Here is a 13,864-nt window from a genome sequence, read left to right as displayed (position 1 = left end):
GACCACTTTGGGGGTGCCTCTCTCTCTTTGCTCTCTCTCTCTCTCAGCAGGATTTGTCACCGCTAAAGTCAAATTATTATAGCCTATTACGTGCTTCTACATCAACCGCTATCGACAGGAAAGGAAAACAAACGTTTAGCGATCAGGAACCGCAAACACAGAAGCATGACAGCCTATAATATAACGCGAGAGAACATGGATGTGTTCTCCATTTGAGGAACGTTATAATCGATTGCGGACGTGAACAGACAGCTACAGACACGGAGCCCATAGTGGGCCTACTTTCACTTTCTGTGCGTATTCACGTGAAAGATAATTAGTAGCAAAACAGCGATCAAATATTACATGGCAGTGAGTTTTGTTTTCAAATGTTTTCATGCATGTCCAGATAACGGGTGAGGAATGTTTAGGGGACAGACTATCGTGAATCCTGAATTTATGGCTGGGCAAAGCACAGCACCTTTATTTGGACCATGGCTTGTAGCCTATTCGAGTCAGCTATAGGCCTTCATTTCTTGCGTTTTACTGTGAGACATAGGCCTATACTTTTCGTTTGGAGCAGCATACCGGTAGGCTAGCAATGGCATTGGGTCACTATTAAGTTTCATGTATGAAAGAGTGTCGGGATGTCCATCCGCTTATTGCGAGATAAGGCATCCGCTTTCATTCATTCATTCATTCATGGAACGTGTGCTGTGCTGCAAGGGAAACCTTATTCCGTATAGCCAAAGAGGTCTAAGATAGCCTAAATTTAGTTATTTTTTAAATTATGCATGATTTACTTTTTTATAAAATTCGTAGGCTGATGCCTGGCAGCAACAATTGTGTTTAAATGTAGGTTAACCTGGGGCTGCGTGCTACTGGTAGCTTGAGAGCAATGTGTTGGAGACTCATGGTGTAGGACAATGACTTCGTTGGCAACAATATTAAACCAACCAACAATATAAATTATTAAGAAGAACTATTTTATTAGTTAAATTGAAACAAAATTATACTGGCTTTTATTTGTCCGAATCTGAGGCCCAGCTATAAATAGAATCCCGGCAGTTATTTAAGGATTTAAGTATGCACGTGTGTTTCACGACTTGTGCATTTGAGAGCACTCTCTCAAGGCTGTAGACGATAATGTTTCATGTAGGGTTCATGTCAGTTAATATAAATTAACATTTAAAAACATGTTCAATTATATAATTTTTTTCATATATAAGTCGCACCTGAATATAAGTCGCAGGACCAGCCAAACTATGAAAAAAAGTGCGACTTATAGTCCGGAAAATACGGTACTACTGTAGAAGTTTCGTACCATTCAGCGCATTATTAGTGGGGTAATTTACGAGCTAAAAGTTGGTTCCATTACGAATGCAAAACGTCAATAGTTTCTGACAGCGCTACTCGACCAGGGTTCGACCAAGTGAAAAAAGGTTCCGGGAGGGTGTTTGGCTCGGGGTCATGGTGCAAAGGACCCTTGGGTGAAATTACTCCGAACCATCGCTTTAAATGGCGGATCATTCACGAGACGATTTTGAGATGCACAGATTCCCAAATGAACGCATATCCACAGATTTTGTTAGAGTGGTGAAATACATTCACACTGCTGACATTATATTAAGGAAAAAGTATAGCCAACCAAGCTCAAGTAGCTCAGTGTAGCCAGACGGACCTTACGTAGGCCTAAATTAGGACTTTAAAAAATATCGGCGCAAATTATCGGCCAGAATTCTGTTATCGGACCGATAATAATATTTTCATTTTTTCACTTATCGGCCAATAATATATCGGCCGCCGATATATCGTGCATCCCTAATATGCACACAGACATATACACACGCACACTGAGTCTGGAAACGCCAGTAATATGAGGGAGGTGCGTTGGTGAGGGAGAAATGATCTTGGTGGCCCATGTATTGTGATGCGTATCATATCATGGGGTCTTTGCCAATACACAGCCCTAACACACACACACACACGCACACACACACTTACCCGATGTGTCCCACATGTTCAGCTCAATTCTCTGCTTGTCGAACTCGAAGCTTGCTGTATAGTTTTCAAACACAGTTGGAACATAATTCTGAAATAAGAGACGTCGTTGAAATAATTGAGTGCCAGTGAGAATGAAACCAGAACATATCACAAGGTTAGAGTGCCGGTTATACCATATGACCATATATCATTCACAAGGTTAGGGTGCCGGTAATAGCATATATCATTCACAGGGTTTAGGTTATACCATATATCATTCACAGGGATAGGGTGCCGGTTATACCATATCATTCACAGGGTGCCGGTTATACCATATATCATTCACAGGGATAGGGTGCCGGTTATACCATATCATTCACAGGGTGCCGGTTATACCATATATCATTCACAGGGATAGGGTGCCGGTTATACCATATCATTCACAGGGTGCCGGTTATACCATATATCATTCACAGGGTTTAGGTTGTCATATATCATTTCACCCCAAGTCATGTGTAGGCTATCTATGGCTATGAATGGGACAAATCTGGACACTCCAGCCTAATTCTGTCCTTGATATAACCACTCCTTCATAATAATACATAATAATAATAATAATAATAATAATAATAATAACCGCTCCTTCATAATAATACATATTAATAATAATAATAATAATAATACATAATAATAATAATAATAATAATAACCACTCCTTCCCCTCTGGGAGCCCAACCCACCAGTTTACCAGTCAATAAGTGAAATCATCATCATCATCATCATCATAATAATAATAATGATAATAATAATAATAAGAGAGCTCCGCACTGCATCATAAATGTCCCTCATATTCCTCAACATTCAGTATCACTTCCAATCCTGATGACTGATTGATTAATGTATACCTAACTCACTCACTCACTCATTCAGTCACTAACTATAGCCATGATGGACTACAGCATATGCCTACTGCATAGCCCATAGCCTGTGTACTCACTCACTCTCTCACTAACTATAACGATAACCTATGCACTCCCTTATTTCATTAGTTTTCACATTTGACAAATGAGTGTTTAAAAGTATTTTTCTAATCTTCAGGGGTCGCCTGAACTCCTCGGAGGTTTGGAGTCGTCTCTTCCTCACACACACCGAGAAAGAGAGAAAGCGCGAGAGAGAGATTTCTCACGCTCAGCACATCTGTTCGCGTGACAGTGCGACCTCGCCTTTCCAAACACCCGCGTGTTAAGCGCACGAGTGGCCAGGTGACACATCTGGCGTGGTCTCGCGAGGAGGTGTGCTCTGTCAAGCCGCATGACTGAAGTAAACTATGGTCATCAACACTCTCTTGTCTGACTGACATAACATCACCGGCATCCCGACTTTCGCGGTCCATCGGATCATGTGTGTAAAGGGCGATTTCTCGCGCTCACCTCAGGGTAGGATTCTTTGGCGAATACGTGCAGGAGTGCGGTCTTCCCGCACTGTGTGTCTCCGACCACCACGATCTTACAGCGATTCTCTTTGGCTCCCATTTCCACGTCCATCTCTGCAGTCCAAAGATTCAGATTTGTCTCCTGGTCCCTCGTCGGCGCCCTGTGTTGCGCCCGTGCGATCCGTAGGTGCACCTGTATGCTCGCTCTGTCAGACACAACCGCCTGTACTGATGCTCTCGCGCAACTGTGCAAGCGCGCACTCCTGCAGCTCCGTGTCTCGCCTTTTGCCCCACCCATCCTCGTGTGTCAACCAATGAAACAGTATTGAGCCAATGGTGAGGTGCATCGCACTTTGTTAGGGAAAGTAAAAGTCAAGCTCTCAAGAAACCAGAAAGCGATTTGAATGTTGTCAGAGAAGGCAATCTGTATAGCTGTGTTAAAATGCTGTATGTGTAGGTAACTATACACTGACAAACCACGCTAACATCAAAGCATTACTAATAGATAAGTGTGTCCGTCTCAAGAGCTGTTTGCTGGTATGAGGCGACTTCACATCAGTCGGGAGCGCCGTTACAGGGCCGCGTTTGTGCATTGGGCAAAGGGGCTGCTGCCCCGGCCCCGGCCACTAAGGGGCCCCGGCGTGGGACATTTAAAAAAGAAAACAAATGTATTTTCGTCACCTGTCTTTCCCTCTTATCAATGCATGCTATCCCAGACAACAGCTTCGCATGAGACAATTAGGAAATATGAAAGCGGATCTCGAAAAAAGAGAGAGCGGCAGCCAGACGTTCTCAGTAAGGCGCGCCAAAACCACGGCCGTACCCAAGTACGCACTGTGCGTATCATCAGGCTACTCGAGAGAGAATTGCCCCTGTGTGTGTGTGTTCACACCAAATAGGCCGAGGCTACCATAACTTCCCAACTCTGCACAGTATTCCATTAACTGCATGACAGTAGGCTATTTACAATTTTCTGTAAAGTAAGTTTGTAAACACGTTATCAAAATCAACTTAATGCATAACTATATACGCACGCACCTTTTGTCTGAGCAGGAGAGCCTACATACGCATGCTACAGAAGTTGTCGGCTAGCTTGTTGTTTTCTATTACTATATATGCTGGTTATCAGCACACAATGTTATAAGCTAATTCATTAACTCGAGACTCATCATGGATATAAAAAAAAATTTAAACAACGAAAACAGAAAGGATGGAGACAGCAAAGCGACAGGAGTTATTTCAAATGGGCAAGCCGCAAGCACAAGGTAAGCAAGATTATTGTGCTTGTCAAAATGGCTAGCATTACCGCTGATTAAAGCCATACGTGAACGTAGCCTTTGCTAGAACAAAACTAAAGGTAACTTTAGCCTTTATAGGGCTATACAAAGTTGTCCAAATAAATAGGTCGTTGTTAGGCGTTTTTGTTGTAAAGATATTGCATGTGGATGTCATTAGCCTATGTAGACTACTTTTTAACTGACCAAAGCAGGAACCTAACCGGGACAAATATTATCAAAGCGTTGAAAGTTAGGTGGGTGTGTGCGTACCATCGCATTAATTCCTGCAGGCGCCTTGTCCACTTTTTTCAAAACGAGGAAGTCCACGTCCACCCCTGTCCCTGACAACGTTACCGTTATCGGCTCCAACACCCCCCTTGTTTGTATTTGATGTTCTGTGTGTGTGCGCTAGACTGCGTGTTTCAATGTATTTGACGTCGTGGCTGGCTAGGACTGTGTGTTAACAATGTATCATGATGTGGCTGTGTGCGTGCGTGCCAAACTCTAGGCTACAATGTTTCATGAGTTCAGAGTTCGGGAGTTGCACATTTTAGGCTGACCTGGGTACCACTGGCAGTTTTTTTCAAGCCTTAGTTTAAGTAATTTATTGATGGTAATAATATAATATTTCATGGTTGATTTTTTTTTGTGCATTGCCCCATGTTTGTAGGCTAGGCCTACTTGTTTTTTGTATGTTGGTACAATTGTGTGTTATTTAACAGTTCCACAATATAAATGCAAATTTCATTTTTACATTATCTGTCATAATTTAATTGCCTCTCTCTCTCTCTCTCTCTCTCTCTCTCTGTCTTATGTATATTGATAATAATAATAATAATAGTAATATATATTGAAGAAAAATGGGGGGGTGGGGGGGTGGCCTCGGGGAGGCCTCTGCCCCGGGCCCCAGATGACCTTAACCTGGCCCTGGCCACTAGCGCCATCTAATGTTCAAGATAGTCACGGCAAACATACAGTCAGTAAATGTTAACACCATCTCACATCTCAGCTCAGTTGGGAAAAACAGAAAGTGATGGTGCAACAAGACATGGGCAGTATTTTAATTATATGTATTTTAAATACGTATTTAATTACTTTAGCATATTTTGTCATTTGTATTTTGCAGGATTGGAACAAATCTAATGTAGTTTGTAACAAAATAGTTTGAGGGATTGTATTTAGAGTAGAGTTTAGCCATTTCATCACTCCTGTCTGGGAGCCAAATGCCAGAATCATGGTGAACCTTGTTTTTTTTTTTTCTTTCTTTGTTGTTTCTTGTTGCCTAGGGTTACTCCATAAGAATAGGGTGGGTGCCCAATGATATTCCTTGGGCAATTTCCTATATTCAGCTCTAAAGTTGACCTAAGTAGCGATTTATCCATACAAATACTAATTTCATTACCCTTTTGGAAGGACAGCGTAAAATGTAAACCCATTTTTCCTTATTCTTACAGTAGTTTGCCACATTGTGACCAACGTAAGTGTTAGATACAACTTTTCTCTTTTACGATCCCCTCTGGACATGTCTGAAGTTGGAAAAAATGAATAGAAAAGTCAACTGAGGGGTTGTAAACCCAATGTTTTTTGCGCTGCCAATTAAATGTCACCCTATAGACAAGTTAAAAGCATTATATCTTTCTTTTCTGTTTCATCATCCCCTTAGAACATTGAAAGTTAAAAAAAATAAAATAAAAGTAACTAACTTCAGGAGCTTGAATTGTCAGGTGTGTCAAGTCAAGACTAAAATGTGAAAACGATACTGATAAGATACTTATGGACCCCATATGACCATGACCTCTGACCCCAAGACCTTGAGTACCTAATACCTGATGTTCATTCTCACTACAGGACAGTATTAAAACCATTTCATGGATTTGACATGAGGATTTACGCCAGGGATAACATCCGCTGAGGTATGCAGAAGTAATGGAGGAGACGGACGCAAAGACCTCCCCGATGCAGAAAGAGTTTTCTCCACCAAGTTAATTAATTCTGTATATCGGGACACCTTACAGGATGTTATTCTGTTTGTCCCCCATGTTGCCAGTCATTTATGTAGGCAATAGGCATTTATAGCACACAAAGGGAAATGCAGTTCAGTTTAAAAAGAGGCCGACCTGTTAAATCATATCTGATATTGTCCATATTTAATGCTGGTCTCTTGACTATCCCTCCACTGTTGGACCTATTTGCACTATCACCATGACACACACCTCATAGAGCACCTTACCACTGAAACACAGGGTCAGTCCCTGCCCTGTTACGCAAGAGATTCATGCTTATACATCCTTCGTACATTCATGTGGATCCTTGATTTAGTATCTTTTACTGTCCTTATTAGTGCAGTTGTTATTTTATCATCCTGTTTATGTTGTAGTGTATGTTGTGATGTCTTAAGTTGGGACCTTGAATTTCCCCTTAGGGGATCAATAACGTATATCTATCAATCTATCTGTTAAGTTCCTGTGGTGGATTTAAAAATGAAAACGTTGCACACATTTACATGACATTTCCATGTCAAGCACATGCCAGTTCAGTCAAATGGAGATCATCAAATCAGGGAACAGCAGAACTTTGGGGGCCTCAGCAGAACACTGATTTTTTAGTACACACAAATATAGTCTGATAAACAATACAATACAGTTGTTTCGAACAAAAATTCAACAGTAGAGGTCAACTACATTTCTTCTATCCCAGATTCATCTGATCCATCCAAGTTAGTTTGGTAACTCAGAATAAATTCCATAGATTTAGGTGGTTCTCAAAGCTAAAATTCAGATTTTGGCGACAGTTCAGCGACAGTTCTTATAAATTTTTTGCATCAATATTTGAAATAAATTAAGGTCATTTAGGGAGTTTGGTGGTTCATAACATTGATATAAGATGAGATTCATACCTAATAAAAACTTAATATGATTCTCTACAACCTTCAGGAGCTGATACATGAAACGTGGCCTGTGCACCATGCAAAAAATAGTTTTTCGTGAATATCTCAAAAAGTAAAGGTTTTACGACTTATGCTTGTTCATAACACTAATATAAATGTGTTTCTGTATCTTTTAAGCCCAAAACCAACTCTCTGTGACCTTCAGGAGCCGAGATACAGAATTCTGGGTCTAAAAAGTGGGCGTGGCCGTTTCAGGGCCTTCCCCCACTTAATTTTTTGGGCTCCTTGCATTTTTTTGTTTATTAGGCCCTAAATGAACAGAAAAACATTGGCTCAAATGGTAATCATTTTTTGCAGCCATTTGCCCTAAACTGACCAGACTAGTAGGCTACTTCAAATATACAGAATAGCAGCCTACTTGCGTTTACCACTAAAATGATGTCTAACATTGTCTATGTCCATGGCAATGACTGATATGTAGGCTATGAATAAAGTTTATCAAAATAAAGGTCCAACATTAGATCTGATAAGGTAACATTTTAAATTGCTGATGTTTTTATTTATTTTTAATCACAAGCTGTGCGACCCACCCAGAGCGGTTCCGCGGCCCACTTATGGGTCCCGACCCCCCAGTTAAGAAACACTGTATGTTACAGTTGATTCCACTGTTGCGAAGTTTGCGTCTTTTCAGTTCAATCATCAATATGGGATGCTGTTTACATTTTTTTTACAAGATCTACTTCATAGGAGCCCCAATGTACAGAATTAATAGCCCTCTGCCAGCCAATCAGAAAATAGTATTTCTTGTCTCTTGGGGATACCTTTTCAATAATATGCCTTGTAGTTTCTTTTTAAAAAGTTGGTAGGCCATGCCATGATTATTGTGTGGATATTTTTGTATTTTCTAATTACTAATTACTTGTATTTTAATTAGATACATTTTTCACATCAGTATTTTGTATTTTATTTTGTACATTTTATGAGCCAGTATTTGTAGTTTGTAACAAAATATGTTTTGATGTATTTGTGCCCACCTCTGCGGTGCAAGAAGGAGAAAAAAGAGGAACAGAGGGAGGGACAAAGAAAAGGATAGAAGGAGGAAACTGAGGAAGATGATGATGGAGAAAAAGACATAGAGAGTTCCACAGGATGAAGGCAGATCTCAGGTGAAGCTCAGAGACATAGAGAGTTCCACAGGATGAAGGCAGATCTCAGGTGAAGCTCAGAGACATAGAGAGTTCCACAGGATGAAGGCAGATCTCAGGTGAAGCTCAGAGACATAGAGAGTTCCACAGGATGAAGGCAGATCTCAGGTGTCGCTCTACTCTTTACAGTTGGTCATTTATAGTTCTAATTCAGCAAGGTCAGGTTGATGATGTGTGTTTGGTGCATCATACATAGATATGAATATGTATATCTATGGTAGGCCTATCATAGATATGATCAAAGATATGATATGAATATGTATGATCATAGATATGAATACGTATATCTATGGTAGGCCTATCATAGATATGATCAAAGATATGAATACGTATGGTAGGCCTATCATATATATTTGCCGCATCATACATAGTATAGTATTAATGTATGTGTGTATATATGTATATATTACCATATATATATATATATATATATTAGGGCTGTCAAAATAAAAAATAACTAAAAAAATAAGCTGATTATTCACATTTCGTAGTGACATTTGATCCGGTGCCATCTGGCTACAGTGACTGAAGGAGGCAGACCAGAAAGCACTGCTCCGTCCTGAGAATGAAACATTTAGTCTACATTTAAAAATGGAGCATCTTTCTCTATTTCTGCAGTGAGGAATTCCCGGTCGCTACCCAGACTCAATGCAAAGCAATCTGGAGCTATGAGAGACATTGAAAACTCATGAAGATAAGTTGCTAGGTGTGAGTTAGCATACCTCTTGATGATGAATTATGCTAGCCGCCAGCCTTGTCAAAAATAACTTTGCAAACATATTGTTTACTTAACCTACCCTATGACCGACTGACTAACCGACGAACTCCCTTACTAAATTGACTACATTTGTTGCACACTTGAAACAAAATGTCTTCACAAGTATGTTGAAGGTGGTTCCATTTATTTACATCCAAAATAACACACACACATCACATTTTCCTTCACACTGCTACGCTGCTTTTCTTTGTCTCGTTTCACCTACTGTTTCAAATTTATTTCTATAGCGCATTTCATACACAGAAGTCATTCAATGTGCTTTATAAACAAAAGCAAACAGTAATAACAAATAAAAGCATAGAAGGGCAATATAGTCAAAGAATAGTTCAAAAGGTAAACATCATAATAAAAAGAAAACATAACACCACCAAGGTTAAATCATTTAAAAATAAAGAATAATGAATAAGCAAAAAAAAACAAAGGCAAAAGTAGTAAAAAAGTAATAAAAGACAATTTTATTATTACTCTCTCCTCTTCTCTCTCTCTTCTCCTCCCTCTTTCGCTTCTCTTCTCTCTCTCTTCTCCTCCCTCCTCCCCCTCTCCTCCCTCCTCCCTCTCTCCTCTCTCATTTCTGTACTTGCCCGATACCGTATTTCTAGGTACTGGGTCAGTGGACCATTCATTTGAGGAGTTACAGTAGGGCATTGTGTGTGTGTGTGTGTGTGTGTGTGTGTGTGTGTGTGTGCACGCATGCGTGTGTGTGTTTGTGTGTGTGTGTGTGTGTGTGTGTGTGTGTGCACGCATGCGTGTGTGTGTTTGTGTCTGCGTGTGTGTGTGTGTGTCTGCGTGTGTGCACGTATGCATGTGTGTGTGAGTGTGCATGTGCATGCGTGTGTGTGTCTGTGTGTGTGCATGCATGCGTGTGTGTGAGTGTGTGTGTCTACGTGAGTGTGTGTGTGTGTCTGTGTGTGTGTGTGTGTGTGTGATTGGTAACAGCAGATGCCAGTTCAGACCATTGACTCAGCATTCTCCTCTTATCTATTTAAAGACCCCAGAGGAACGCTACCCTCATACCAGTGTGTGTGTGTGTGCGTGTGTGTGTGTGTGTGTGTTTGTGTGTGTGTGTGTGTGTTTGACCAGTGTGTGAGTGTGTGTGTGTGTTTGTGTGTGTGTGTGTTTGACCAGTGTGTGAGTGTGTGTGTGTGTGTGTTTGACCAGTGTGTGTGTGTTTGACCAGTGTGTGTGTGTGAGAGTGTGTGTGTGTGTGTGTGTTTGACCAGTGTGTGAGTGTGTGTGTGTGTGTGTGTGTGTGTGTTTGTGTGTATGTGTTTGACCAGTGTGTGTGTGTGTTTGACCAGTGTGTGAGTGTGTGTGTGTGTGTGTGTGTTTGACCAGTGTGTGTGAGTTCCATTGCAGCTGCCCACAACACAAAACTTCTTAGAGCTGTTTCATTACAAATGACCTTCAAGACTGTGTGTGTGCGTGTGTGTGTGTGTGTGTGTGCGTGCATGTGTGTGTGTTTGTGTGGTCACAGCATACCCACTACAGCAAAGCCAGTGTCTATGCCCTGCTGAAAAAAATAGCTAGAAACCAGCTTATGCTGGTAGCTGGTTTTAGCTGGTATTTGCTGGTTTTCTTCCAGCTCTTGCTGGTCTTTGCTGGTGTAGCTGGTTAGGCCACGAGCTGGATATGCTGGCGTGACCATCTGAGGAAGCTGGTCATGCTGGTGTGACCAGCCTGTCGTGTGGGATACAGCTGGTGCAAGATGGTCATGCTGGTGTGACCAGCCTGTCGTGTGGGATACAGCTGGTGCAAGATGGTCATGCTGGTGACCAGCCTGTCGTGTGGGATACAGCTGGTGCAAGATGGTCATGCTGGTGTGACCAGCCTGTCGTGTGGGATACAGCTGGTGCAAGATGGTCATGCTGGTGATCAGCCTGTCGTGTGGGATACAGCTGGTGCAAGATGGTCATGCTGGTGACCAGCCTGTCGTGTGGGATACAGCTGGTGCAAGATGGTCATGCTGGTGACCAGCCTGCCAAGCTTGACATTGTTGGTGTAAGATGGTCATGCTGGTTTGACCAACATAAGCTGGCACGGCCAGTTAAACCAGCAGTGTAGACCAGCAACACCAGCTAAATTGACGTCTAGCAGGTCAACCATCATAGGGTGGTCAAACAAGCTGGTTAACAAGTTGGTCAACTAGCAAACCACCTTAAGCTGGTCAGGCTGGTTTTTCAGCAGGGATGAGATGACTTGTTATTCCATTCTGCCCCTGTGTTTCCCCTTGTGTATCTCTGTACTGCCCCTGTGTATCTGTGTTGCTCCTGTGCTGCCCCTGTGTATCTGTGTTGCCCCTGTGCTGCCCTGTCTCTCTGTGCTGCCCGTGTCTCTCTGTGTTGCCCCTGTGCTGCCCCTGTGTCTCTGTGTTGCCCCTGTACTGCCCCTGTGTCTCTCTGTATTGCCCCTGTGCTGCCCCTGTTTCTCTCTGTATTGCCCCTGTACTGCCCTGTGCTGCCCCTGTGTCTCTCTGTATTGCCCCTGTACTGCCCCTGTGCTGCCCCTGTGTCTCTCTGTACTGCCCCTGTACTGCCCTGTGCTGCCCCTGTGTCTCTCTGTGCTGCCCTGTGTCTCTCTGTACTGCCCCTGTACTGCCCTTGTGCTGCCCCTGTGTCTCTCTGTACTGCCCCTGTACTGCCCTGTGCTGCCCCTGTGCTGCCCCTGTGTCTCTCTGTGCTGCCCTGTGTCTCTCTGTATTGCCCCTGTACTGCCCTGTGCTGCCCCTGTGTCCCTGTGCTGCCCCTGTGTCTCTCTGTGCTGCCCTGTGCTGCCCCTGTATCTCTGTGTGTGACTATGTGTGTAGAGATGAGGGGGGTGTTAACAGGTTGCAGTGCTTCACTCTTCCTTTTTATTTTATCTTTAATCCCCCCATCTTGGGAGGACAACTTCATTCTTTATTTTAATATAGAGACACACATCCCCCTGTGATATACTGTGATATATATACTGTGATATACTGTGATATACTACTGTGATATACTGTGATATATATACTGTGATATACTGTGATATATATATACTGTGATATACTGTGATATATATACTGTGATATACTGTGATATATATACTGTGATATGCTGTGATATACTGTGATATAATGCTCAGTGAGTTACACTTGCCCCTGTGATATGCTGTGATATACCCTAGGGTGCGATTTGTAGGGGGGGGATTTCCCCACCTCTGGTTTTCCTATCCCTACCTCTGCTAAATTATTTTTATCCCCGGTGGGGACAACATTTATCCCCCTCTGACCCTCATTTTGATTAATGCTACTTCATTTAAGTAAAGCGCTGCAACGTGAGAACAGTCTAGTAGGCTAGCCTACATAATAATCTGACATCAGAAACGCACCGTCACCGTCACCACTAATGCTGCTGACACAGTGGCTTCGTGATAACTTAATTTGGCCTTGATCGTGCAGGACATTTCAGAATGTCGAGTGTGTAATCCATCATAAATGGCTAGTTTCAATGGAAAAGTTAGCTGAACAAATGAAAGAAACGAGAAGGATTCAGTGAAGCGTATCGTCATATTTTAGAACCTTCAAAATTAGAAAACTGATGTAGGCTAACTGAGATGGAGGACAACTGCACGTAGAGTAGAACGAAGGCCTATTGTCCGAAGGAACTTACATTAAATGAGGAGATATTTGCTGAATGTCACAAAAAGTGTTACAGAAATTGCTTGGCATCGCTTATTCAATGGCTCTCTACCGAAACACCTGTAGTTTGCGGAGGACGAACGAGAAAGCACTCGTTTGATAAATCAGCCAGAAGGCTATACGTAGCCTACGCAGCGTGTAGCGCAATGTGTAGGCTATTTGGTTACCAACTAATACTGTTAGCCAATTCACTAACTTAAGACTTCAGTGCCATCATATACAACGTTTTTTACACAACAAATACAGAAAGGATGGAGGCAGCAAAAGTAGTCATTTCAGATGGGGCAAGAACAAGGTGAATTGTATGCTTGTCAAAACTTAGTCCTACTGTACACTGCAGCTGATGCACAAATCGCACCCTGGATATACTGCTCAGTAAATTACACTCGCTTGCCTGTTCTGCACGGCTGCGTCAGCTCTTTTGTGGATAGCAGGTTGGCGCTAATCAGTCTGATTCAGTGTGGTGCACATGAGATGGGAGGATGCTGGTGCTTTGTGTGTTTTTTAAATGTATTGATTTAATTTTAATATTGTGGAAACATGTGCAGCTGCAGTTGCATGTAGGCTAGCCATACTCTCCGACATGACGTGTAGCCTGTCGCGCGCAGGGTGGCCGGTGGGAGGGACCGGTTGTATGGAGCGTAGGGTTTTTTTCCCCTTCA

General features: G+C 42.3%; 1 protein-coding gene across 1 annotated transcript in view; it reads right to left on the bottom strand.

The window, feature by feature from the left end:
* Window positions 1-3,494, bottom strand: part of LOC143102383 (rho-related GTP-binding protein RhoN-like) — a 10,702-nt gene extending 7,208 nt beyond the window's left edge. The window contains exons 1-2 of the mRNA XM_076265928.1: window positions 3,393-3,494; window positions 1,984-2,071 (exon numbers count right to left, since the gene is read on the bottom strand). Of these exons, the coding sequence (XP_076122043.1) occupies window positions 1,984-2,071; window positions 3,393-3,494 (190 nt within the window). The remainder of the gene's footprint in view (window positions 1-1,983; window positions 2,072-3,392) is intronic.
* Window positions 3,495-13,864: the final 10,370 nt, after the last annotated feature.

The sequence above is a fragment of the Alosa pseudoharengus genome, unplaced genomic scaffold (assembly GCF_046254945.1).
Source record: "Alosa pseudoharengus isolate Yale_2024_CS ecotype anadromous, Long Island Sound unplaced genomic scaffold, YU_APseudo_1.1 YU_APseudo_1.1_scf_4, whole genome shotgun sequence".
Taxonomy (NCBI): domain Eukaryota; kingdom Metazoa; phylum Chordata; class Actinopteri; order Clupeiformes; family Clupeidae; genus Alosa; species Alosa pseudoharengus.
This window is presented reverse-complemented; position numbering and strand designations above follow the sequence as displayed.